Source organism: Herpailurus yagouaroundi, unplaced genomic scaffold (assembly GCF_014898765.1).
Source record: "Herpailurus yagouaroundi ecotype Mexico unplaced genomic scaffold, PumYag 218, whole genome shotgun sequence".
NCBI lineage: Eukaryota > Metazoa > Chordata > Mammalia > Carnivora > Felidae > Herpailurus > Herpailurus yagouaroundi.
In genome coordinates this window covers 2,528,593-2,555,790 of record NW_024412449.1, presented here as the reverse complement: position 1 = coordinate 2,555,790, position 27,198 = coordinate 2,528,593, and the positions used below count along the sequence as shown (strand labels likewise).

Genomic DNA, 27,198 nt, shown 5'->3' with positions numbered 1-27,198 from the left:
CTTCTCTAAAACCAGGACAGCAACAACGCCAACTGTAGATAGATTGGAGAGGAGTGAATATGCATGAAGAACTTAGGACATGAAAATGAACTGGGGAACTACTTTATTGGGGCCTTGCTTTTCTTTCCCTGTTGTTTCTAGTGTGAGGATCTTGTCTCCCCAGCTAGATAACAAGCTCCACATGCTACCCTCTTTTCCTGGTGGAGGGAAGGGATAGTTACATGATCCATTGGCCTCGCTCAGGTCCCCCTCCTGCTGAAAGAGCTCTCTGGCTTCTGTTGCCTGCCTGGAGCCCGCATCCTCCCAGTCTCTGGGCGCACACAGCCTTACTGGCCACCCCTCCTTCCCTTCATGCCTCACGCCCCACTGCTGCCACCCCTGTAACAAGCTGTTGCACGTAGCCTGGCCGGCCTTTCTAGATTCTTGCCATGGCACAGCCCTCTTCTGTCTTCCCAGAATGCCTTCTTTTGTCTGATGAATCCCTAGACACTCCTCAAGCAGCAGGTACACCTGCTCCATGACTCTCGCTTTGGTGAGTTCCGCTGCCCTGGCAGACGAGGAGCAGACCTGCTCGCGTGCCCCCTGTACCCACATCTCTGCCGTCACAGCACGGTGTCATTGTCACCTGCTGCCATGTCTGCCTGCCCCACCAGATGAGATGTTGACAGGGTCCACACAGTGCTCCCCGCTGTGTTCGTATGTAGCCTCTGACTGGCGCCCGGCCACAGGGGGTCTCAGGGATTCTGCTGCAGGCGAACATGTGTCCTGTCCCAGTATCCTGCCCTCCCTCCCACCACGCTGTTGACAGGGTGCCTCGGGGCTGCACCCATGCCCTTGGCCCTTGCCTTGGTGCTGTTCTTCCTGGTCCCCAGGGAGGCTGCTGAGACTTCCCCAGAGCCCGTCACCACTGTGTGTCTCCCCTGGCTGCAGAGTCTGACATCCGGCCCAGCAAGCTCTTAACCTGGTGTCAGCAGCAAACCGAGGGCTACCAGCACGTCAATGTCACCGACCTGACCACATCCTGGCGCAGCGGCCTGGCCCTGTGTGCCATCATCCACCGCTTCCGGCCTGAGCTGATGTGAGTCGGGGGCTCCGGATGAACCTGCCAAGCCCTTAATGGCCCAAGGGGACCCGGGGACAAGGGGGATGAGAGCTGTTCTGTGAGATGCAGAATCTTGGCTCGAAACATATCTTCTATTGGAGGTTTTCTTAAGTTCTTTTCCATTCGCACTGATTACTCTGTAAGCAGCTTGCGTGACCTGAGTTCCTAATCTGTGAGGAGGAAGAGCAGCTCAGGCCGCATGCGTGTGCCTGTCCCCGCATGTCCTCTCTGTCACTGGGGAAATCGAGCCTCTGCCCTTGGGCGTTCTTGTCCCCATGTCCCCTCTGTCACTGGGGAAATGGAGCCTCTGCCCCTGGGCACTCTACCCACAAGAGAAGAATTCCGGGCAAGACCTCATTCTGGGAACCAGTTTGAGTTTTACAGCCGAAAGAATTTGAACTGAGATGTAGACCAATCAGCTGTGTGGCACTAAGCAGGTCACTTGCCTTCTCTGAGTTTGTTTCTTCGTCCACCTATTGGCAATAATGGCAGCATCATTAGGAACGCTGGACACACTTTGTGATGTTGAAGGCCCAATAATACATCTATTGATGTTGGATTCAGATCAACTGCAGAGTAACTGCAGGCCCACGAGTACATTCATCCAAAAGGAGGAAAGGAAACCCACCAAAGGGTTAGCAGTTGATACCTTTAGGAAGTGAGGTTGCCTCAAAAAGGGGATGGGACACTCACTTGTCACTTTATATGTCGTATACACCTTGATTCTTTTTCTCATGAGACATTCATATTACTTTTAGAATTAAAAGCACAAGAACATAAAGGAACTACTTAAAAATAGAGTAGCAAACAGGTGTAAATTATCTTCCCATTGTTCCAGCCCAGGCAGCAATGCCTAAATCTGATTTGGTCCCACCCTGAGTGAGAAGGAGCTTCCCTGGAGAAGCAGCGGGTGTGTGTGTGGGGGGGGGGGGGGGGGGTGGTGCTGGTGAGGGCAGCAGGAAGGGGATGATGAGGGCAGGGGCTGGGGCCACACCTCCCTCCCCACACCCCTGCCACTGAGACCCGGCAGAGTGTCACTCATAATGCTCCTTGTGGGTAAGTTTGTTCAGCCCATTGTTCACACCCATGTCTCCTGTCCTTGAACTTCACTTTGTTTTGATTCTCCAGCAACTTTGACTCTCTGAATGAAGACGATGCCGTGGAGAACAACCAGCTGGCATTTGACGTGGCTGAGCGTGAGTTTGGTATCCCCCCGGTGACCACAGGCAAGGAGATGGCATCAGCCCAGGAGCCCGACAAGCTCAGCATGGTCATGTACCTCTCCAAGTTCTACGAGCTCTTCCGGGGCACCCCGCTGAGGCCTGTGGGTAAGGCCCTGCTTTGGGGCGAGACTTTGCTGCACCCTTGGGCCATCTCTGCCCCATGCCCATGTCTGGCTGCTCTGCTCTCTGGTGTCATCTGTTCTGGGGCTGGCCCCTGCCTTTCCTCTCACTTTGAGGCCAAATGGGAGCGGACCCCACCCACCCAGACCTGTGTGTGTAAGTGGGTGTGTGTGGCAGGTGCCACGAAAGGTTGAAGGTCTGCCCCTGTGGCTGGGAGGTCACGGATGGAGCTACACAGCCCCTACCCAGCTCACTTGTATCTTTCGTTGCGGGTAAGGGAGTTATTTGGGGGGACCTTGTAGCAATGACCCCCTCTCCCACCGCCCCGAGTCCTGGAGCCGTGGTGGCGGGGTCTAACCTCCATCATATTTTTATTTATGAATAGATTCTTGGGGCAAAAACTATGGAGAAAATGCTGACCTCAGCTTGGCCAAATCCTTCATTTCTCACAACTATCTCAACCTCACGTTTCCGAGGAAGAGGACCCCGCGAGTAAGTGTCTACCTGCTTCTGTTTGGTGTCTCTTTGCTCATGGATGGGGCAAGGGGGAGGGCAATGTCCTGCTCTCCGTCTGTTAATGCTGATGAATTACACAGATAAGGTGCTCATGGAAGACACGAGCAAAGCTCAGTTTAGTGACTGACCGCTTTTGGAAGTCGCCCCGGCACCGTGTAGCTGGCTTCAGTGACCTGAAAGTGGTTCTAGGAAGGGCGTGGCAGAGAGCTGAGAGTTCACGCGGCTGGAGCGTTTTTTAAAGTAAATCAATATTACGCTATATGTTAACTAACTAGAATGTAAATAAAAATTTGAAAAAAAAATAATAAAGTAAATCAGATTAGCCCTGGCTGCTAAGGGGGGAAGGAGGAGACGATTTCTCCCTTGTGAAACAGTTTAGATCAGGATCACAATGGCCGTTAGTGGCAGAGGTGTGTGGGAATACTACACTGACACAGTCTGTTCAGTTAATTTCACTTCTTTCTTTCCTCCCTCCCTCCCTTCCGCAAATGTTTATTGCGCCCTACTGTTTGCCAACGTTAAGGCTGAATTGTTTTTGACAAGTAGCAAGTATACAGAGGTGAAGAAGGTATGCCTTTGAGGAGCTCAGAGCCTAAAGAGCTTCCCAAACTTTCCTGACTTACAGCACCATCGGTCCCTCAGTAATTTTTTTCACAGTGCCCCTGGCTCAAAAGAAACCCCTAAAAGTTCTGTTTGCTAAGTAGGTATACGTCCAAGTAACTTGGTAGGGGTATTTTGCAAGGTGTATAACAGACCTCACCGTGTTTCCCTAGAAAATTTAAAGTATCCTATGACTCCTCTACAAGTACACTATGGGGCCACGGGCTGCCCTGGTACACAGTTTGGGAATTAGGAGCCTAATGAGAAATTGTCATTTTATTTGAATGATGGCATCGCCATGCTAGACAGGATACAAGTTATCTTGCTCAACGTGCTTATTTTACAGATCAAAAAAATTAGAGGCGCAGAGATATTAGGTGGCAAGTACTCACACAAAGCTCGCCTCCCTCCAGAGAGCGGCGGGCAGCCGAGAGTGCTGCAGGCCTTTGCGTGTGTCTCAGTCTCTTTAGGTTGCTGACAGTCTCCTACTCGTGGTCAGTCGTGCCCGGTCCTGCCAGCCCTCCACCCGGGGTGGGGCTGGGCCACGTAGCCTCCTTTCTTTCCCTCAGTTGTGTGAGCAGTGGTCAGTTTTTCCACTGAGGTCTAGGCTCCCAGGAACGTCGTAGCCTTTGAGCTAACTCCAGGAGTGGGCATGTAATGTTCTGCCACACCCTGTCTACGGGACGGAACGGGCCAGCAAGGCGAGGGCTGGGGCAGGAAGGTGTGTGGGTCGGCACACCACAGCTAAGGGGCCACGCCTCGCCCATGCACAGGCTCTGTGCGAAGGCACCGTGGCCTACCGCACGTCCCACTGAGTGCAAGCCACCTTCTGGAGCCCAGTCATAGGCTTATTTCACCCCAGCCCAGCTAGCTTTCCTCCAAGGATCCCCACTTTGGGCTTCCCCATTCCAAGCAAGCCAATGCAGCCTTTCTGGAAACAGAGGCAAATATTTAACCCCTTTATCCATTCACTGGCTTTCTCCCACCACTCAGCCCACAACTGGGAACAGCAGGGGGAACTGGAAAGGAGTGTTTACACCTATCACTCACCCCGCCTCTGTTTACAGAGTGACAGAATTGAACCAGCCTGGCCAGCTCTGGGTCACGTGGTAGGAATGGTCAGCAAGGCCAGCCAGGCCCTCCAAGGGCTGCTAGGTCCTCACCCTACTTCTCGCTGGCTTTGCTAGAAAATGCAGGGGGAGTGGGTGGGCTCTGCCTGGCCCCGCCCCGGCTAAGTTTGAACCACGTCCAGTCACCCCCAAAGTGTGCTAAATGGACTGCCCATCCTGCGAGGGGTCCGGTCCCTCCCCCTGCCCCATTTATGTCTAGGATTTGCCGCGCTGTTTGGATAGGTAGAAAGAGTAGGTCATTGAAGTAAGTGCTTGGCATGGGCATTATCCGTCCTCTTGCACCTCAGATTGATCGAATGCTTCCTCTGGGTGGGCTGGTGAGTTAGGCCCCTAGATCACATTCTGCCTTAGTCATCACTAAGAGGCAGTCCACCGCTCAGTGCCAGTGCAGTGATCAGACCACACACAAGGTACCCCCTCCCCATCTGACCATGTGTCTTCTTGTACCCGCACACTATTTGGTTTGGGGAACCTACCTGCAATCCTCTTTGGCCTTGGCATTTCCCACAAGCAGGGTATTCAGTACGCTCCAGCTTCCCGCAGGATGGGCACGGAGGACGTCCGCACAGGAGACTCTGAAAACGGCACACACCCAGAGGCTCCACCATGGTCACACCCAGAAGGTGTCGGTGCAGTTAGACACACAGTCCTCAGCGCCCCAGCTCAGGCGCCCCTGTGGACCAGCCGTGCAGGCTAGACCTTGCCCGCATGACTACGCCACAGCACACAGCCAGGATCTGTACACATAGGAGCATCTGTATTCAACCTCACCCCCTTTCCCCACCCCTCCCTGGCCCTGCCGATGCCCTCACTAACTTCCAGAGGAGCATCTTGATATGGGGATCGAGGAGCCCATATTTGTTCACAATGCGGCATCTTAATCTGGAGAGGGTCCTGTTTTCTCTGTGGAGCCAGTCTTAAAAATTTCTCTCCCTCTCTCCTGGTTTTCACTGCTGGCGTTCAATTGTTGTCTCATCCCTAACCCTGATAGCATCCAAATCCCAACCAAGCTGATCAACTCCAGGCAAAATAAAACGCTTTTCACCTCCAAGGACCTTGTTTGCTTTTAGAGAATGTAACTTTCCCCTCAGTCCGCCAGGAGGATCGTCCCTCTGGTGAGTGGTAAACGACTGAGGTTGACCGATCACCTCCGGAGACTGACTGGCCATGCCTGGGGGAAAAAGAAGAGCTTGGGGATTATATTTTCCTCTTTAAAAGCTCTCAGTCTGCTTCTGAAGATCTGCCTCTGGTCCTGTGGCATAGGAAAATTCCCGGGGACTCCAGAGCTCCTGTCACCATGCACCACAAGTGACATCTGAACACACATACGTGGTCCCTGTCCTCCTGGGTATGTGCTCCTAGACCTACTGCTTGTGGGTAACGCCTGCATTTATGGCCACTCCATTCACGGCATACAGTATGTTACGACACACTCGGGGCGCCTGATCTTTGTTTCCCCATTCCGAGCCCACTCCTTGGAGGACAACACAACACAGAGGTGTCCCTTATTCATGACAAGCCCATCCCAGAAGCCACGTTGGCAGCCCCAGCGTATTCATCCTGCTCAGCTGGCTGACTGTGACCCAGGCGGCGGGCGTTCTCCGTCAGCACTGATCCCGGGAGAGTGGAGTTCACAGAGCATGGCTCGCGTGGGTATCTGGTCCCAGCAGTGAGGGGGCCCGCCCAGCTCTCCTCTCCTCACTCCTCCCACACAGACACTTTCCAAAGAGCCAGGGGCATTAGGTAAGGAAGTCTTTCTTCCATCCATATTTACTGAGCGTCTATATTATGTGGCGTTCTCCTGTCGGCGCTGAGGGTAGAGCAGAAAACAAGACAGGCAAGGAGGCTGCCCGAGGATGCTGACCTTCCAGGGGCACCGTCTGAATTCCTCTCCCCTTCCCCAGCTGCTCTCACAGAACCTCCACCCAGCAGCCAGGTCTCCCCACCAGCTTTCTAGTACTTCTCAATTCAGAGATGTGAAGAAAGCCCAGGAGGGTCGAGAACACCGGGTGCAGATGCTGCCCGGCTGAGCAAGCACCAGGCCTTCGAGCTGCCGCTGTGGCACCTGCGGTTTGAAGGCTGATCTCTCTCCTGTTCTCTGTGCAACACAGCTGGGGATTCTGAGCTAACCTACAGAATGGGAATACGTTTGAAGCCAGGCAGACAAAACCATATTTAGGCCTGCTGGGGATTTGGCACACGTTTGAACCTCCCTTTGCTTGTCTGCAAAATGATGGCACCAACCTCAACACGGCACTGCTCCAGTGCAAAGACGGTACGAACCAATGCAGGCGCGAGCCCCTGCTCTGCCTGCAGTGTGAGAAGGGCTCCACAAATGGTAGCTCCTGTCCCTGAGGAGTTGTGAGTAAACGGAGACGCCTGTTTTCTGAGATGAGGCAAACTAGTTGGACTGAACGCTTGGTTCTGCATCGCAGCCGTGATCGATGCCGCACCTTACAGCGTACGAAGCAGTTTCATGCGTATCTCGTTTGCTCCTTGTGTTACCTTTTGAGGAAGGTGGGGCATGTCTTCTCCTCCCAGCTTTAGAGAAGGACAATCTTGCATGTGGGGGGATTAAACTGCGATGTCCCATAGTGGTGGTGAAAGTCAAGGTCAGAACTAGAATTCAGATTTTCTAAGTCTCTTAACTAGCACGATCCTAATTAACAGTGTGCCACACTTCCATAGCCAACCTGATAAGTGTTGTGTGTACGTGACTTCATTAATCCTTACAACAACTTATGAGCTAGATAGTACATCTAGGTGAGGAAAGAAGAGATGAAGAAGCTGATGTCAGAGACGTTAGGTGATTTTCCTAAGGTCACACAGCTGGGAAGTAAGTCATGACTCTGTTACTGAAGAAGAGAAGAGCTCCCTTGCCAGTGTCACTGGCCATCTTTCTAAATATCATGGCTGCCTCTACACATCCGGGCATTGCCTGCAATGGCTAGTCTCTCTTCTTGTGCCCCAGATCTAAATCTCTCCAGGGTTAGCCTGCACTAGCTAGCTAAATATAAAGGCGGTTTCCTTTGAACTAACATCACGTGAAGTTGGGCTTTATGGGAACATGATGATCTTGCACTGATCAAATAATCAGTTTAGCAGGTATATGTCTGATTATTTGTTTAAATGGAGACACCAATTAGTTTAATAAATGCCCCGTAGTATATGGACTTTTTCAAATCTTTGGGAAATCATCATAAGAAATGTGTTCTTGGGGCGCCTGGGTGGCTCAGTCGGTTAAGCGTCCGACTTCAGCTCAGGTCACGATCTCGCGGTCCGTGAGTTCGAGCCCCGCGTCGGGCTCTGGGCTGATGGCTCAGAGCCTGGAGCCTGCTTCCGATTCTGTGTCTCCCTCTCTCTCTGCCCCTCCCCTGTTCATGCTCTGTCTCTCTCTGTCCCAAAAATAAATAAACGTTAAAAAAATTTTTTTAAAAAGAAATGTGTTCTTGGGGGAAAGCCAAAAAAAAGTGAAAGAAAGTGAACTATTCGTGTATTCTCACGCTGTCTCTCACTGGGTACAATAAATACTTTTTTTCCCTTCTTGTACTCCATTCTTCGTAGAGCAAAATAGAGTCCAAGGAGATGGGGTAGTAATGCAACGTTGGCTTCCAGATGGAGATAAAGAGATAAGAAAAAATTAGGTAAATCCCTAAGTTTGAGTTTTTTTCTGCCTTTCTGTCTTAACCTAGCTCTTTAGTTGAGAATCAGTGCTTCCAAGATCAATTCATAAGTAAGAGTAGAGACCGTTCGGGTATGTATGTAGGTAACGTTTCCATATAGACCGAATGTTATTGTCCCATAGCTCAGGCTGAATCAGAGGAGTGGAGGTTACCCCATCCACTTCCTTTATTTCCCCCAAAGGATTTGCGCTCGTCTTAGGTGGTGCTACTGGGCACATTCCGTCCTAGAAGTGCTTTTTATGAGCCTGTGGCCAACATACTGGGTTTGGATCTCTACAGGCTCTGATGTTGGAACAGTCAAGCCCTAAGCTGTCAAACGAGAGTAAGATGTGTTGCTCTTTGAGAGAAAAGCCAAGTCTTTATTTAAGGTGGAAACAACACAAAACAAAACAAAAAAAACGCAACAGTAAACCCTAAGATTATGCATGGAGAGTTCTTGTTGGATAGGACATCCTGTACTTTCTTGTGCTCCGGTCTCCCCCAGCAAACCATTCATAGGCACTAGAGCCGGGGGCCCAGACAGCCTGCGCCTCTAAGACCCAACATTGTTGCGAATAAGGTCATCTGTTTCTCTTGGTGTTTGCCCAAGCGTTTGGGTTGAAATCATTTCCATTCACAGAATAACGATTTATTAAAAGCTGAAGGAAATGTTGAAGGGAAGGCAGGGCCCTCAGATCTGCTCTTTTGTGCTGTCTGAACAAGGGAAGCGTCAGATTTCTGAACAAATATCAATGACTAAACAGTGGTTGATCTTATCTTTCAAAATATTAAAGGTGCTGGTGAATGTGGAAAGGGAGCAGAGGAGATGGGAGTATAAAAGCAGGGGAAGCAGGTGCTTCTGCTGGGAGCAAGTGGGTACACAGCAGTGTGTGTACTGGGGGCTCCAGGAGTTCCTGGTGCAGCACAAGCATGGGGTGAAGGGGCTGTACTCCTGGGTTTGAGGGAGAGAGTGGCCAGCAGCCCTCCCACTGCATCCCAAGTGGAAGAAAGCCTGGGATTTCAGCTGGCATGCTATCAAAAGCCTGTCTGAGGGTGGAGGCTTCCCAGGGAAGGGAACATCCATGGCCCTCGGGGGCCCGGCCATTTGGAGAAGGCCCCAGCTAGAGATTGATGGCAGGATTCCGGGTAGTCTCACCATAAGCGTCAAGAGGCAATTTTACTCTAAAAGAGAAAAGCACAAAAAATAAAAGATGGGCATTCATTGAAAAGGACATAATGAAACATGAAAAACAAATAACCAAATTCAAAAGACTTTATTGTGAAATACAAAACGTTTGGATACGTTCAGAGTATGTAGCTAGCATGGCGTAGATTCATCGCGACCTTGTGCAAATAACTAGTTTCATTTTGTGGACTGGACTTAAACACTGGTCTTCAGTCTTTGGTTCATCCTGTTACATATTTTTTGCTTACCGATTGGTCTCCTTGTTGGACATGGCATGTTTTCTTTTTTCGCTAAACGTTCTTCCTTTAGTGAGAGAGGTATCCATTTCCAAATCCTAGGAAACCTACTCGCTTTATGTTGCTTTGCAAGCACCCTGCTATTTACTCTTGGCATATTGTCACATGTCCATTGATAGACATCCCAAAGCTCTGTGGGAAATGTGGGTTCAAAAGTCTGCACGGCTGCAGAGACCATTGCCAGGGCTAAGATTTGTAGAATGTGAAAATGGGAGCACTGTGCCCGTGGAGAAATGAAACCAAGCTGTCGTCAATCAGTTGGTGAAACCAAACTGTCCCCCGGTTATTTTTGTAAATCTGTTACCGCAACATTGCTTTATATCCAATTAGTTGCGTGGTAAAAATGCTCGTGGCAAAAGTGCTTGAAGCAAGGATGTCTGCTGCAAAGATGCTTATGGCTAACATGCTGGGCATGGGGAGGGAGAGCGGTGTAACCCCAGGGTCAGGATAGACTTAGCTGGCAGGGTGCAGTGAAGGCACCCAATCCAGCCCAACCCCCAGACTCAGCTCCATCGGTGCCCATTCCCTTGAGGTCAGGAGGCTGACTGTGAGTGTGGCCTTTGGTGGCCCTTGCAGGGTTACTGCAACGGGCGTGTATAGAGGGGGGTTCCCAGATTTAAATGTTCAGGTTCAGGCAGCAGAAAGGAGGCTGTCAGGGCTTATTGGTAGGGCAGCCATGTGACTTACTGTCTAACCAGGGTACTTTTGAGAGGGAAAGGGAACACTGCATAATTCGGCTGGGGAAAACGATACATCGAAACTGTCCTGGGCAAATAGGGCTGTATGGTCACCACAGTTTTCAGACCATACCTGATGCTACTTTGAAGTTGATAGAATACCATTTATTGGTATTTGCAATGGCGAATGAACGGCGGATTAATTTGCCATCAAATCCCCGGTCGGCTGATCGGAGCCCTGGGAATCCCCACCTGTGAGGTGGGCAGTACCACTGCTTGTGGGAGGTGGTCTCCATGTTGGAACATGTGGACGGGCTTTAGCAGACCTGGCTGGGACTGCTCTGAGCCCAGGGTCACTCTGACAACAGAGACAGTCCCCGCCTTGCCTCCAGAACAGAGATTCTTTGTGCTTTGGGAGGTTTCAGAATGATCTTTTGCCATGTGATTCCCACCCCTGCCGACAGAGCCGCCTCTAGGTTCAGGAAGGCTCCCTCCCGTGCGTCCGAAGGGAACTCTGTGATAGTGTGTGTCACAGCGCAGGGTGTCCGTTTGTCTCCTGGGCTGGCGACTGTTCGCGGGCAACAGCTCAGGGCCAGCTCCGTGGCGTAGGGGCTGTTAGTGGAACAGCACAGACTTCGATGGCCCTGAACTCACCATGCTTTCTTGGCCGCTGCAGGTGGACGTCCAAACTGAAGAGAGCGACATGAACAAACGGAGGCGGAGAGGCTTCAACAACCTGGATGAGGTTCGTGTGTCAGTTTAAGCAAAGGCTGGTTGCCTGACGGCCAGTGGCCATAGCGCTGGCCCTTCCTTCTTTCCTCTCTCGTGAACCACTTGGTTCCAAGCTTGGCTTGATGGAAAAACCATCGGGTTCTGGTCCTCCCTCCACTACTTACGAGGTGTGTAACCTGGAGAAACAGAGCCTCTCCGGCTGTGGTTCACGTCTGTGAAATGCAGGCGGTAGATTTGAAATGTATGGAACTTTTGCAGGATTTTTAAAGATTAAATAAGAGGGTGTATATAATATGCCGAGCATGATATCTGGCACCTGTGTTAATCAATATATCATCGCTATTAACAGCAAGTAGGAACAGGGCACCAGCAGCCCCTCTGGTCTCCCAGTCATTGTTTTCTACCTTTTGTTTTACGCATTTCTAGTCCTTAAGGCGGATGTCCCAGGGCCCACAAGTGCCACCTTCTGGTCAAAGTGGAAAATTACAAGCTACTTTGTCCAAACCAAGCACCAGTCTGTCTCCTGCTGAAAAATCGATCTGGCCAAAAAGAGAGTATCCGTTCCTGCTTCCCCAGGAAGCTCTTTAAAGAGACCGGAGGTACTCATACCATCTGAAAAAGCTGTCCTAACCCCACAAAAACAAGCATAGATGTTGTCAGTGAACTGTAGGATGCCGGCTTTAGCTAGCCTACCGGCGGATGTCATAATTAGGCCCCAAAGGCATGCGGGACAGTTTGTATAATACATTTATACCTGAGTTACAGGACTTAGAAAAGACTTTACCTTATGTGGATGAAGGTGCATTATTGCTGTATATTTTTAGGACACTGTTGTTCACGTCTGTGACTTGCTTCATGTGGAAGCCTCGACCGGGATCCAGACACTGGTTCTCAAAACAGTGACCTTTATAACAAATAGAGCTACAAGGCCCAACCTGGGGGGATGGGGGAATTGCCTATTGTTCGTTGCATTTTCTGGAAGGGGCAAAGATGAGCTCTGTTCGAGGAAGCCTGGAGTTCAGCTCATGTCTTAAAATGTGTACAAACACATTTTATCCAAAGAGTTCACATCACCCTTTTCCAAACCGTTTCTAGAACTTCTTTGATCCCTTCAAGAGAGTTGGTTTCTCTGTCTCTTGGCTCTTGCGTGCGCAAGAAGCCAGTGAATTGGGAGGTGGTTGAGCAGAAGAAGCAGAGGCTGAAGAACAGGGTAGGAGAGACCTCCCACTTTCCCCAGTATGGGGCGTTGGCTCCCACTTACAGTGCCTGTGATCTGCCCCTCCCGCCTCCCGACAGGCTTGCCTGGGATGCGTGTCTCACGTGGAAGTCTGCTCCTGCCTTTCACCCACGGCTCATTTGAGGGAGTGTTTGTGCTCTTTCTGTCGATGGCAACACAGGAGTCAGAGTGTGGGAAGAAATCTGGTGACCCCTGCCCCATCTGAGACGTTGCTGGACTGTGATCGGAGCCAGCCGTTTTGCTAAAGTCAGATTTAACTAAGGAATAATTCTTTCCAAATACTCGCTGCTCAAAATGTAGGCCAGGAGCCAGCAGCAGCAGGATCACCTAGTAGCTGGTTAGGGATGCAGTGTCCCTTCCCCCAGACGCCCCCGGAATCTGAATCTGCATCTGAAAGAGAGCCGCCGGTGATTCGTATGCGCATTAACCTCTGAGAAGCGCCAGTCTGTGACCCAGTGTCTTGGCCCACTTTGGCCTTGTGCAAACAGTGACCACTCCAGTAAACCGACCCTCTTCTTCTCAAGCCTGTATTGATATGCACAGTTACATTCCGTACTTTGAAGTCGGAGTGACTCTGTGTTTGTCTAACACTTCAGAGTGGCTATATGCATACAAGGTTTCCCCTGGGGCTCTTAGGGACTCTTCAGAAGAAAAAAAAAAAAAATCATTAGACCTTAGCTTGCTTCTTCCCATGACTTTCTGCTAAATGAACATTTCTTAGTCGTCTTGAGAACATCTGTTCCTTTGAAGGAGGTTCATTGCCCCCTTGGGAAAGCAGACTGCCCACCAGATATGATGGTATTTACTTCTGAGGCCTATGGGAGCAGATCTTGTGGTAAGGAGACAAGACTTTCCATGAACACCAGTTAGTTTCCAGGTTCTAGTGTTTAGCGGATGAGCCGAAGAAGTCTTACATGGAATACCTTTTGATAAAACAGCATAACCAAGTAATGGTCACACTGATAGCACCTACCCAGATATAAAGCAAGGAGAAGGACACTTCTGAACTTTGTGGCATCTTCTCCAAAACCCACAACCTTACTCTGATCATGAGGAGACGTGCAGACCAACCCCGGTTGAGGTACCCTGTACAAAATAGCTGATCGGTCTCCTTCAAGACTGTCAAGGTCATGAAAGACAAAGAAAGATGGAGAAACTCTTACAGATGAGGGTGATTGAGGAGACGTGATAAACCACATGCCATGTGGGACCTTGACTGGTACCCTAGAACCTCACGGACATTGGTGGCAAACTGGAGTAGTCTGAATCAAGTCTCTGGCTTACCTAATAGAATTGTGCCGGGTTAATTTCTAAGTTTTGGGATTGGTAGTATGCTTATTCCAGATGCTAACATTAGAAGCATCTGGGTGAGGGTATATAGGAACTACCTGTGCTACCTTTGTAGCTTTTCTGTAAATCTAAAATTATTCTAGGGGCGCCTAGGTGGCTCAGTCAGTTATGTGTCTGACCCTTGGTTTCGGCTCTCAGGCCATGATCTCAGCGTTCATGGGATCGAGGCCCGCATTGGGTTCCGTGAGGTCAGTGCAGAGCCTGCTTGGGATTTTCTTTCTCCTCTCCACCACTCCCCTGCTCTCTCTCTCGCAAAATAAGTAAGCAAACTTAAAAAAATAAAATTACTTCCAGATTAAAAGGTATTTTTTTAAAGATAGCAACAACAGAGAAGGGCTGGTTGAAGTTGGGATTGGGGTGCAGAGGAGAGAGGAGAAAGAAGCCCAAGGCCCGTGCCTTGCCTGACTGATACCGCCTCTTGCTTCCTCACCCCCACTCCCCCGACCCTTCACCTCTGATGCCACATGGTGTATTTGGAAAACTGTTCTGCTTGTCACTTCATTATTGTATTGGAGTTTTCCAACAACCAGAGGAAGTGGGTTGTGCTCCCATTTTACAGATGAGGACACTTCAGAGAAGTTAAGTAAATTGCCGAGGTCACGGGGCTAGGAAGTGAATCCATTTTCAAACCCTGTCTGGCTCCCAGGTGGGTGTGCCTGTCCTTTGGGATTGTCTCAGTGGGCATCACCTCCTGCTTCTGCTTCACTTCCTCAGACCATGGTGTCCTTCTTCAGGAAACTAGTCCCCCGTCTTGAGTCCCCAGGCCCCTTCCTGATATCTGGGTGCCAGGATCCAACAACCAATGTACTCAATTTGGCCTTTGCAGCCTTCAACCTTTTCCAGCCGGAGCCTGCGCTCCAGTCAAGAGTGCGGCAGCAATAAAGAAGGTGGAAATCAGAACAAAGTCAAGTCCATGGCAAGTCAGCTGCTGGCCAAGTTTGAGGAGAACTCTCGGAACCCCTCGCTCGTGAAGCAGGTGAGTCCTGTCAGATGCTCGCTGGACCTGCCTTCCTGGTGACCAGAACCTGCTGAGAAGCCAGCAGAAACCAGAAGCAGAAGCCAGTTGAGGCTAGTGGTGGATTTTCAGGTAGGCCAGCCAGGCCTGGCTCGGGTGAGACTGGCGCTCCTTCTAGATCAGAAGTCGGCACATTTTTCCAAGAAGAACCAGATAGCAAGTTTAGGCTCTAGCAAATATTTTAGGCTTCGGGAACCATGCTATCTCTCTCACAACGGTTCATTTCTGTCCTTGTAGCATGATAGCAGCCAGGGGCAATACCTAAACAAATGTGCATGGCTGTGTGCAAACAAACCTGAATTTACAAAAACGGGCGGCAGGCCAGATTTGGCCTGGGGCCCATAGGTTGCTGGTGCCTCTTCTGCACTGGAGGAGAAATCCAGAATTTGGTTCCACCTTGCAACCATGACTTGGTCTGCAGCCATCTTTGAGATGCCAGCTGCCGAGGAGCCTAAGGCCAGAGTGAGAAGACATGTGCAAACCAGGGGAAACTGAGTCACGGGTCTAAGCTCCGGGGGACCAGCCCTCCCCAAGGGTTCTCTGGCATCCCCTCTCCCGTGTTCACTGAGGTCAGGCTAGCAGGGCCATTGTGTCTGAGCAGGCGTGGCTGTGAGGCCGAAAGAGGCAGAATGCCGTGGGCCAGGCTGCACACTGCGCTGACAGCTCTCCAGACTCTGACTCCAGGGTCTGCGCTTCATGAGGTTCATTTTGCTCCCCTGAACTCCTTTGGGATGCAGCCGTCAAATTACAAGAGCTTGGGATGAGGGGATTGGTTCTCTTTTAGAGAACACCTGGTTGATTGGGTTTACAGGCAATCATAAATGTCTGTCGGGCCTTGATGGTGGACCACGTCCCCTCCGGGACAAACCGACCTTCCCCAGGGAGGGAGCCAAGTTTTGTTGCTATAAGGGGGCCGTTTTCCCGAGACTTACAATTCTCTGAATTTTTTTTTCTTTCTCTCAATCGCCCCTTCTGGAGGCTTTGCCCCTAGAAGTCCCCAAGTGCCATTGAGGGTTCTCTTCCATCAGAAGGAATGTAGCATCTAGTGTTCCGGGAGCTTTGCCAGTTCCAGGAGGACTCGAGGGCTGGCCACCCTGGCTTGGCATGGCCTGGCGGCACAGGCCCAGTGCCCCGGGTCTAAGCCGAGAGCAAGGCCTCCCTGGGATTTACACGTTGTCCAAGAGAAGGGGACTCCAGGACTTGTTGTTCGCATGGACAGAGAGCCAGGGTTCGGGTTTCCCAGCAAGGCCCAGCTTGCAGGGTTGATGTCTCTGCCCACCTCTCTTCTCCTCCCTCCAAGTTCTCAGTCTGACTCACCTTTTCCTTCATGTTTCCCGTGGCTGCTTTTGTGGACTTCCCTTCCTCCTCCCAGGAATGCCGCATCTCAGGGATAGGTAAGCCTGTCCCGCGCTCTTCCTCTGACCCACCTGTTAACTCTCGCTGCCCCTGGCCGGAGGAGCCCACACCCGGCCCATCACCTCCTCTGAAAAGGCAGGTAGGGCTCCTTCCAGTGGACGCTGTCGTGCTGAAGTCAGAGGGGACTTTCACCCCGAGGGGCGGGGTCAGTGGCTGGCTGTGCAGCCCACGTAGGGCTGACTGTAGAATCTCTGGGAAGGCAGACACAACTTGGGGTGACCGCCCTTATAGGTAAGACTAACCAGACATGCAGCATCTGGAAATACCTGCCAGTCAGGAGTAACATCTGCCCAACGACTACGCCCTCGATGTTGCCTCTGCTCGGGCGAGAACCGGGATTTTGTGCGAAGCTCCGGGATACGTAGCTTTATTTGCAGACCACTTGAATAGGCAGATTTCGAAACGGATGGATAGCGGCAGTGGTGTTGGGCCGAGCTCAGGTGACCGGTTGGCTGCGCACCATTGGAGGTGTGAGGCTGGGATGTGGCGAAGGCCTCCCCCGGTGCCCGAGCAGACCAGGACCGGCCGGGGCCGGGGAGGCGACTGGCAGCCGTGGGCTGAGGCTTTTTCCAGCTAGCATCTCTGGGTTTGGAATTGGAACAGAAACACTGTTGTGACCACAGTACTCAGAAGCGGCTCGTCAGCACCAGGAGTTTTGTGTCGCTCCAGGTGGTGGAGGCCGAGCGAGGCCCGTGTGGGTGTATTCCAGCGGCTTTCTGTCTGTGAGCGTCACGATCACCTAGAGAGCTTTCTTTTTCGTAATTTAGTGTTTACCAATTTTTTTTTCTTTTTTTTTTTCAACGTTTATTTATTTTTGGGACAGAGAGAGACAGAGCATGAATGGGGGAGGGGCAGAGAGAGAGGGAGACACAGAATCGGAAGCAGGCTCCAGGCTCTGAGCCATCAGCCCAGAGCCTGACGCGGGGCTCGAACTCCCGGACTGCGAGATCGTGACCTGGCTGAAGTCGGACGCTCAACCGACTGCGCCACCCAGGCGCCCCAGTGTTTACCAATTTTTGAGAGAGAGCGAGCAGGGGAGGATCAGACAGAGAGGGAGACACAGAATCTGAAGCAGGCTCCAGGCTCCGAGCTGTCGGCACAGAGCCCGACGTGGGGCTCGAACTTAAGGACCGTGAGATCATGACCTGAGCCGAAGTCGGACGCTCAACCGACTGAGCCACCCAGGCGCCCCTAGAGAGTTTTTCAGTAATATCCGGAACCCACCCCAGACCAATTAAACCAGACCCCCGGGGGGTGGGGCCAAACTTGGGTTACTTTTTCTAAGTGCCCGAGGTGACCTCAGGGTGCAGCTGGGACTGAGACCAGCCTCGTACAGGTCTTGATCCGGTGAGTTTGGGGGGAGGCCCGAGACTGTGTATCGTTACTGAGGATGTCGGACGGTGGAGAGTCGGGACCCCGGGTTAGCAGGGAATCTGACCGACGGCGGCACCTGCCGTGCCCTCTGCCCCTGGTCAGCTTGGGGATGGCTTATGGTGGGGTGGGTGTGAATGGGCCACAGTCGGGAAGGAAGCTTGATTTTCCTTCTCTCCCAGTTCCCCTCGGTGGTTGTGACGGGGCACGTGCTCCGAGAGCTAAAGCAAGTGTCTGCTGATTGCGAGTGCCCGAGCAGACCCTGGAGAGCCAGAGCCAAGTCTGACCTGCAGCTGGGTGGGCCAGGAAGCTCTCCTGCTCTGCCCCCTGCCTGCCAGGGAGCGCTGGCCCTTTCCGGGGTGCTGCGGCGGCTGCAGCAAGTGGAGGACAGGATTCTCCAGGTGAAAGCCTTGCTCCGTGCCCCTCCTCTGCCTGTGTTTGGGGGTGCCTTCCTTCCCTCCCCTCCTCCCCCTGCCCACAGTGGGTTCCTCCTCTTCCTCTTCACTCCCTGTCCCCTCCGTCCCGCCGAGACAAGCCTGCCCCTTCCCCCCAAACCCCCAACCTCTCTCCTGACCCTCACGGTCTCTGTCACTGTCTCTTTTTCTTTCCTCTTTCTCACCTGGCCTGCAGAAGAGGGCTCAGAACTTGGCCAACAGGGAATTTCACAAAAAGAACATTAAGGAGAAGGCGGCTCACCTCGCCTCCATGTTTGGACATGGGGATTTCCCACAGGTAAACAAGGGGGCTTCAGAGCCCCCTCCCCCGCCCAGGGGTCCACATGTTGGGCATCTAGCAAAGTGACCACATGTTGGACATCCAGCAAAGTGACCACGACTCAGTCTGTGCAGCTTCAGACCCTCCCCCTCCTCCTTCCATGGCATGAGGAGCTATTGACTTTGCAAGAACTTGGACCGGTGTCTAAAAAAGACCCACATGAGAAGATGCAAAAATATGTAGATAAATCATGACAAAGGGAAAAGCGAGGTAGTAAAGTGGGCTCAGGTCAAAGGAAGCAGAACCGAATGCTTTTAGATCCTAGAGGGGTCCGAGTGGGCTCTGAGCATCCTGAGAGTCAACACGGAGAAGGAGAGCTGGACTGTCACGAATCACATCACAGTGACTTGACCGTGAAGGACAAGTTGCTCATGACGTTGGGAGGCATGATGGGGGAATCTCCCCGTGGCCCCGGCCGGGGAGATCCTGAGTGATGGGGCCAAGCGCAGGCTGTAACCTGTGCTCTGCTTTCCCAAAAGGCGGCATCAGCCAAGAAGAATGGCTTTGCCTGAGAATGGGAAACACAGCCCCCTTGCAGGCCAGGTACTCCTTTCGAAACTCACTATAGAGAAGAGCGAGGGCTGGCGAGGAGCGGGAAGAGCCGATAGGTCCCCACAGTGGATGTGTGCGAAAGGCGCCCCCCCCCCGCCCGCCCCCCGCTCTCAGGCAGCCTGGTCCCTAGGACATAACCCCTCTGCAGCTTTCGCTCCATCTCCTCCAGACCTATGTCCTCTGCTTCTTGGCAGAGTCACCGACAGCGGAGGGATGCTTTGCATCTAGTTCACTTCTGGGGCCCAGGGGCCATCCTCCACAGTAGCCCAGGGTTCTCCTTCCCTAAGTTTGCAGCTGCTTCGTGACCCCAAACTCCAGAGTGAGAGCGTCAGGTGTTAGCGCTGGTATCTGCGGCAGACGGACGCAGGACTAGGACGGAGCAGCTGCAGCTCTTTTGGTGTGATGAGGGAGCCGGAATAGTAGTAGCAGAATGCCGTGTACCCGGGAGCCAGGCGGTCCTGCTGGGCTCCAAAGACCGAGGCTTCTTTTTTGTCCTGAGACCCAGGCCTGGATTTCTCTTCCCATCCTTGAATGCGTAGGCATGGGGCTGCACTGTGGAGGCGAGCATCACGGTGCACACCCCAGGGATAATCACGGCTTCCTCTGTTTCTGTTCTGTGCAGAATAAACTACTTTCTAAAGATCTGTCTCCCGAGCACACTCCAGCTTCTCCCTCCTGCCTTCCATCTCCTGATCCTGCTGCTACTCCCTCTCCATCGACTGTTGACTCTGTTTCTCCTGCCAGAAAGGTAGTCGTCCCGTACCTTAGCTTCCCCCACCCTCTGCATGCTCTGAGATCTTCTCCTCTGCCCACCCTGTGCGGACAAATGCCAGGAGCTTGCTTTGGAGGCGATGAGGGTTTGTAAGATGCTTTACAGCAGTCCCGGATTCGCTTGTTTTTGTGTCGATGCAAGCCCCAAAGCAGAACAGGCAGCACACAAAAACTGGCCGAACAGTGCTGTGCATCTTGGCACCCACCATATGCCACCGCGTGCCAGATGCCGAAACGGGGAGGGCGGCACGGTCCTTTTACTCCAGTTTTGATGATGAACAGCACAGCAGCATAGAAATGAGTAACATTTTACATAGGAGATGGCCAGTATTTGGTTGTTTTTGACCTAGCAAAATGGCAGCTTCACATGGCGAACCTACTACTTGTCAACACTATCCCTTAATTCCGAGGCACAGAAAGGGCAAGTTTATAGGAACCCAGGGAGGGGGAGAAGTCTGGAAAGGATTCACAGAGTAGGCAATATGGGAAACAAGTGTCGAAGGTTACACAGAAAGGGAAGGGCATTTCAGAAAGGTCTAGCATGTGCAGAGGAAGGCAGGCAGGGCTTGCGTGAAGGGAAAGAGAATTCTGGTGTAACTTGCTTTGGGAATAAAAGTATTTATGGGAGTGTGGAGGATGAGGGTGAGAGTCAGTCTACTCTTGGTATTAAGGGGTTTCATTCCGTCCTCTCATAGCCACAGAAGCCACTGCTCTATGTTCTAGAAGGCTGACTCAGATAGCAGCGCAGAGGTCGGCTTGGAGCGGGGTTAGGGAGCGAACTTTAGGTAGATAATGAAATGCCCCCTTGAACAATTTTTAGATTGTGGCTGTGGAGGAATTTCTGGTTTCCCTCTTGTCCTCCTGTCACTGAGTATGCTGAGAACACTGCCAGGTGGGGGTGGGAGAGGGCTGGTCTCTGGGAAGCTTGGCCCCATAGAGTAGATGAGCCTGAAAATGGATGTGAAGCCCACTTTGTCTAGCAGTTGCTCATCAAGGAGGCTTGGTCCCTTCCTTGCAAACTGTGCTCCTCTGAACACATCTGGTCCATCTAGCTCCCCAGGCTCGTCTGGGCGTGCAAGGCTGAATGTCCCCCATCATAGTTACTGCTCTTTTGCTCCCATGCTTTAGGCTAAAGCTCAAACACCTGATGTTACCTGAGTGTACAAGAGGAGCTGTCTCTTGGTTTGTAGTTGGGAGTCCCACCCCCAGTGACTTCCCACTGCTGTGGGGAGAAGAGTACAGGGAACGTCACTAAGAAAGGAGCAAGGAATATTGTCAGCCCCCCACTCCTCCACAGTCCCAGTCGTGGGTGTGAATGACCCCCTGGAAGGGCAGCAAGAGGTGACATGGAGAAACACAAACACCTCCAGCTCCACGGAAGATAGCCATAGCCAAGACGCCTAGCGTCTTGCTCCAGGTCAGCCATTGGTCGGCTGTTTGACCTTAAGTCTCCTGACCTATCTGGGCTTCCATATTTTCTCATCAACAAGAGAGTGGTTCCTGGCTCATGTGATAGTGAGCTCTCTGGGTGGAGACTGGCAGTTTTGTCATCACCATCACCAAGGCTGCGGAGCAGCCATTTTGCCCAGCTCGGGAGAGGAGCCTCCCCTGGTGGGGATGGTACTTGCTGCTGTGGCAGCCATGACAGGACGAGAAGGGGCGAGGTTGCCTGGGCACAAGCAGGCAGTGGCTGGTGCTCCTGGCTGGGCAGCCAGGCCCACACCGTGCTTCTCGCCTGCTCAGCCCCTCTTCAGTTAGCCCTGGTCAAGGTCCCTTCTTGTCTCTGCTTTTCTTTCATGCTCATGGTGGCCTGGCCTGAGGGCAGAGCTGGGACAAGAAAAGCCACCACCCTTCCCAAGTTCCCTGACTTGATTTCTAGTAGGTGTTTGATCTCTAAGTGCTGGCGAGGCCACCAGGGTCTGACAGAGGCACTTCTGTCACGTCTGTCAACATCAATAGGCACGTTCCCTGTCACATTTTCATCATGCTCCACTGGAGCCCTCGGCTGCTTCTCCATTGGGCTCTTCAAGGAGCTTTAAACCAATGTCACCCATGAAGCAAGGCAGTTAGTGAACATTCAGCCATTCAACAAACATCTATTAAACAACAGACAGCTCAGTGTTAGGCACTTCAGGCTCTTGGGATAGGTATCAATGCAGTTACATTCCTTCCCCGGTGAGGCTTATACCCTTGTAGGTGGAAATAAATGGTCAATGATAATATAATATGTGAATAAACTGTACAGTACATCAGAAGACAAGACAGTACATCCTATGGAAAAATTATAGCAGGTAGCAGGGACCTGGCAGGCTGGGGACGGGTAGGAATTTAAAATGGAGTGGTAGGAGGGCTCTTCCTGGGAAAGAGAACTGAGCGAGAGTAGAGCCACAGATAGGAAAACAAAGGTGCAGAGAGGCGACTGGTACCCAGCCCTCCTGACCCCAGCCCAGTGTGAATGGAGTCCTTGTCAGAGGCACCAGCCCGGAGGCTGTGACCGCATAGAGCTCAACATGGAGCATGGAGAACTGCAAGTAGAGTGGGCTTTGGGATGGCCAATCTCAGGCCCTCTGCTCCCCCTACAGCTCTGTTCCTTGTTTCTACCAGGTTGTGGTAGAAGAGTCACCCCTATTTCTTATTCTTATTCCATTTCCCTAGCCAGCCTTGACCATCAGGCGGTAGTATAATTGAGCTTATTAATTACAGGCTGATGTGCCTGTCATAGAGTGGCTGGCAGTGAGTGGAGAGCTCTTAGAAAGGGCCACCCTGGGACATCGGGCAAGCCACTCACCTTCTTTGTGCCTTGGTTTCTCCATTTGTAAAAAGGACCCAATTTGGACTCAACATTCACAATACCCTTCAGATTTCACTGTGAAGCCCTTGTAGGCAGTTAGGAATGAGTGGTAAATTCCAAGTTTCAAGCATTCTTGGAGAGGATACGGCCAGTGTGGCCCTGCACTCCCCGCCCCCACACACCACCAATATCTCTCCCTCTCCTGGGCCCCACCCTACCACTGATTCAACACTGGACTTTGTGCATGTACAGAATCTGGCAGGGTGATGGCCTCCTCTGAAGAGAGGGTTGGCTGCCCCTTAAAGTAAGTGGCAGCCTGGTGACAAACCACTTCATTCAGTCCTGAAGGAGCTCCGGGAGCCTCTCCCCTGGAGAGAGCCTGAGGCCTCAGTGCTTCCTTCCAGCAGATTATGGGCTGTTCTCACTGCCCAGGGCCGCAAGCTGGCCTCCATTCAGGGAAGCCAGAGGAAGGAAAATGCACTTAGAGAGTGATGTTTGGTCCCTGGCAAACTTCAGGCAGGCACCGTGTCTCTATTCCTGCCCTAGAGCCCTACACTCCAATTCTGAGGATCCAGGGATAGCCACCTCCACCTGGGAGCAGACCTAGCCAAACTCGTATGAGGACCACGTGTTCCTCACAGGGATACAAACTTGGATCACCAGTCCCGAGAGATGTGGCCAGGGCTCTGCCTTCAGATTCCACTTGCCTGCCTTCTCAGGTGGATATTTTGCTCCAAGATTCAGTGATGCCACTGGGAGTTTGGCCTGAATGGTGTCACATGGCTTCCTTAGGTCCTCTCATTTAGGATCTAGATCTTTACCAGAGTCTTGTCTTCCAAGGACTGGACTAGGGATCATGTCCACTCGTATGTTCCCAGCACCATTCGACTCATCCATCCCATCAGACCGGCCCTCCTGTGGTGGTACTGGCCCCCAATCAACCATTAGTTAACCTCTCTTTTCAAGCAGGGGGGCATGACTGCCAGTCCTTTGCCAAGGCTGGTGAGCTCTTGTGAGAACAAGATGGCGGCTGAGTGTTTGTGCAGCGGGGCAAGAGGGGACTGTGGGTCAGTCTTCCTGGGTCAGAAGAGCAATGCGCATCACAAAAGGAGCTTTCTGTACATGGGGCTATTTGTTCCAAAACTCGATTTGCAGGGTTTGCTGCAGAGATTTGTACATTGGAGCAAAGCTAGGTGAGTCTTGGCTGGTTGCTATGTCTTTGTTTCATTTGAGACAAGCCTAGATCTCAAGGCCTCCCTCAACCTCATCGTCTTTCTCTTTTTTCCTGGGATAAGAGTGCCTTTGGAAGTGTACTATGTGTATCCCAACATGGGGAATTTTAGTTAGCAGAGTGCTGGTGTGTCTCAGGGAGGCAGGGCGCTGCAGGGAGAAGAATATGAGCTTAGGGTCGCGCTTGGGTTCAGAACACCAAGTACTCACTGTGTGACCTTGGATGAGTTGGTGGGCCTCTCAGCGCCTCAGTTTCCCAACCTATAGAATGGAGGTGACGACAGCTAGCCCTGAGGGTGACAGGAATAATGCCATAAACTGACCAACGTAACATGCCTGAAGGATCCAGTAAACATACTCTTTCCCCAGTGGAGGAGAATTCCGGAAGAAAGCTCATTTACCTGAAATGCATGTTGATTCCTCTCTTTCTAAAGGCAAAGAAGTCACCTTCAGGTTTCCATTTCCATCCCAGCCACTTAAGAACAGTGCGGCCTCAGGTGAGTTAGAGCCTCCCTGAATCTCAGCTCTCCTATCTGCGAAGGGGGATTATGAGACCCCCCTCGCAGGGCCGTGAGCATTGCACACGGATGGGCCCAGCACGGTGCCTGGCACCAGTGGACACAGGTGCAGATGTGGGTGCCCACTGGGAGGTCACAGTCACAAAGGCCTGCCTGAGTCTCAACTCCGAGGGTGTAATTTCTGGACCTCCTCAAAACAAGGTGGTTTCGATCCTTGCCCTCTCTCCCCCATGCCCTGAGCGTATCCCTGGGCATGAAGGCCCACTGCCTGTCCTATGACGTTCCTCACGCAGGGACTCCTCAGAGAGGAGTGTCAGCCCAAATATGCCCAGGAGACCTTCTCTGGCCCTGCCTGTCATAACTTCCTCTTCCAGTGAGCCCTCAGCTTGGAGGCCCTGGAAACACCTCCTCACCATGCCTGAGCTGTGTGAGCCTCATGATGTTCACAGCAGGCCAGGTGGTCATGGGGACCCAGCTCTGTGGAGAAGCCCAGCCCAGACACCTGGTATTCTTGGCTGAGTTCCAGGCCCGAGGTGGTGGGGGGGCAGAGGGGGACGTTAGCATTGTTTGGCCTCAGATGGGCACAGGAACCTGTTTCCTCCTTCCTTCCGAGCACATGCCCTGTGCCCGGAGTGTAGACATGAGTAAAACACAGTGATGACATTAGCGAGTGCAAACCAGAAGGGAGTGGAGAGCAGGGTGAGAAAGTCTTGTCCTGCTCTGAGCTCAGGCTGCCAGGGTTGCCTCCTTTGGGGAGGGGGGGGGCGGGTGTCCAGCCATCTGCTGCAGCCTCTGGGATCGGTGCTGGTGACAACAGTCCTGTCACCATGTTTGACTCATCGAAGAGAAGCCGGTGCACTCACCCTGGCTCGGCTGTATTGATCTTACTCATACAGAGGAGGGAACCCAAGCAACCTAGAGGATTTCAGAGTGAAGGCCATCTAAGAAAGGAGAGAAGTTCCAGAACATGGAAGTGTAAAGCCACCCCAACGGCAGTGCTTTGAACTATCTGCCAAGTGCTTCTTGGGAGCCCAGTGCCATGTGAGGTGTGGCCCAGGTTCTATGGGGACCCTTTTTTGCAGTCCTGCAAGGATGGAGGTGGTCTCTCCATTTTATAGATGGGGCAGCTGAGGCTCACAGAAGGGAAATGGTGTATGTGAGATTATTCTAATGGAATGTGAGATGTAGGCCTGCTGGAAGTGTCCAGCCATTCCAGCTTGTTCTAGTCAATTAACCAAAAAATAATTAGAATTCAAAAGAGGAAAGAGGGTAGTAAGAAATACTCTGATTCTTCAAAATTACAAGAATATTGAAAGATACATAAAGGTTTGCAAAAGCAGCCCCACAGCCCTCCGAAATGACCAGTTCTTTAAAAACTAGTGACTGGGATGGGATCATTTTTGGCTAAATCTTTATTTGGCCAAACTCTCCTGAGTTGTCAGCTGTCCTCATGACTAGTCCTCCGGAGGTCTTTCAGTGGGTGAATCTCCTTGTTGAGAACCCCTGGATCTCGCTCTGAGGTCAATACCAGGATGAGTTTTCTGGAAGTTTCTCTACAAATTGATCTCTCTATTTCTCAGCATCCCAAGAGCCTAGTAATTCCTTGGTTGGCTGGGGCAGTGCTACTCCAAGTGTGGTCCCTGGGCAGGCACTGGTCTGTGACCCAGTGAGCACGGCAAGTGAAAGTGAGCATTAGACACCTGTAGAGCAGTGTGGCATTGCCATACAACCAAGTGCACAATCATATCTCTAGCAATTCCCTTGTGTTGTGTCCAGAAATACCAGGTCACAATAGATTAGAGTTTTTTTGTTTTTTGTTTTTTTTTTAAAGTAAAACCTGGTCATTTACCACTGATTGTTTGAGGAGCAGTGAGCTAGCACATGTCTGTCTGGTCATGTCCTCAATCTTCTAGAGCCAATGAGGTATCCTGTTAACAAGAAACAGAGAAGAGAACCCATAATCCCCAAGGCAATGTTTGCCTCCACACTGGTCATCGAGGGTAGGCTTCTGGGCCCCCCCCCCCTCACCTCTTGAGATTAGTTCTCCATCTCCTAGTCTCCTTGTGACCTCTCCAGAAAGTCCAGTCCACTTCTTGGTATTGGCCAGTGGTGACCCTGGGATGGTTTCTATCAGGTTGGGAGGGGCACATGCAGACCCAATGCCTCTTTCTTAAGGGTGCTTTCCTTATTCTTGGCAAAGCCTCTGAAATGGGGTGGGGTCTGTGATTGCAACTGGGAGAAAGGAGCCTTTATGGCCCATACTGAAAGACCAGTTTTGTCTTTATCCTGGATTACCTGGCCAGGTGACCCTGGATGGCGCCCTATCCTGGTAGAAGAACCACGCAGGCCCATGACGACACAGATGTGTTTGGCGACACCCACCAGCAACCTTACAGCCCTCGGCAGGCTTCTGTAATTGCTCCTTAAGTCAGGATTGCACAAAAGCTCAGCAGTACAAAGTGCCTATTAGCTAAGTGGTTAATAAGGTCCCATTAGGGGCTTGTATTTAAAGCCTCGGAAAGTACAGTCTCAGTCTCTGCTAACTCAGGGAGGCAATAATTGCGCGTGGGTATCATGGCATCGCCGTGGAGTCTTTCTGGGAGAGTGCCTCAGAGCCAGTTCACACGCTGGGCCATTGGAGGCAGCCCCACAAGGGCAGTGTGGGCAGGCGGGTAAATCTCACCTCCACTGTCTTCCCTCCCCTCTTTGTCTTGATATAACCCCAAGAAGTAGTTGGTATTCTACAGCCTTTGTCTGAGGGACCCGTGTTGGGGGTTCCCGGTGGGGGGTGCAACAACAGACGAACAAAGGCTTGTTGTCCTGCGCCTGCGCACCTGAACCCTTCTCGGAAACGGGAGCCAAGTTCCTTGGCATTGGCAAAATCCTGCAAATGGCAGAAAGTGTGCCTGGAAGCAGAATCCTAACCTCT

The 27,198-nt window shown here is 51.9% G+C and overlaps 1 protein-coding gene across 16 annotated transcripts in view; it reads left to right on the top strand.

Annotated features, from left to right (window-relative positions):
- Window positions 1-27,198, top strand: part of MICAL2 (microtubule associated monooxygenase, calponin and LIM domain containing 2) — a 224,413-nt gene that overhangs the window by 105,340 nt on the left and 91,875 nt on the right. For 8 of the 16 annotated variants that reach the window (XM_040456850.1, XM_040456844.1, XM_040456849.1 and 5 more), the window contains 10 exons: window positions 931-1,078; window positions 2,231-2,430; window positions 2,831-2,937; window positions 11,189-11,257; window positions 14,658-14,807; window positions 16,219-16,341; window positions 17,816-18,034; window positions 18,264-18,365; window positions 19,582-19,707; window positions 24,186-24,248. In XM_040456850.1, the coding sequence (XP_040312784.1) occupies window positions 931-1,078; window positions 2,231-2,430; window positions 2,831-2,937; window positions 11,189-11,257; window positions 14,658-14,807; window positions 16,219-16,341; window positions 17,816-18,034; window positions 18,264-18,365; window positions 19,582-19,707; window positions 24,186-24,248 (1,307 nt within the window). Of the gene's footprint in view, window positions 1-930; window positions 1,079-2,230; window positions 2,431-2,830; window positions 2,938-11,188; window positions 11,258-14,657; window positions 14,808-16,218; window positions 16,342-17,815; window positions 18,035-18,263; window positions 18,366-19,581; window positions 19,708-24,185; window positions 24,249-27,198 lie in introns of those variants that run through there. The other 8 variants (XM_040456853.1, XM_040456851.1, XM_040456858.1 and 5 more) reach the window with 4 other exon arrangements.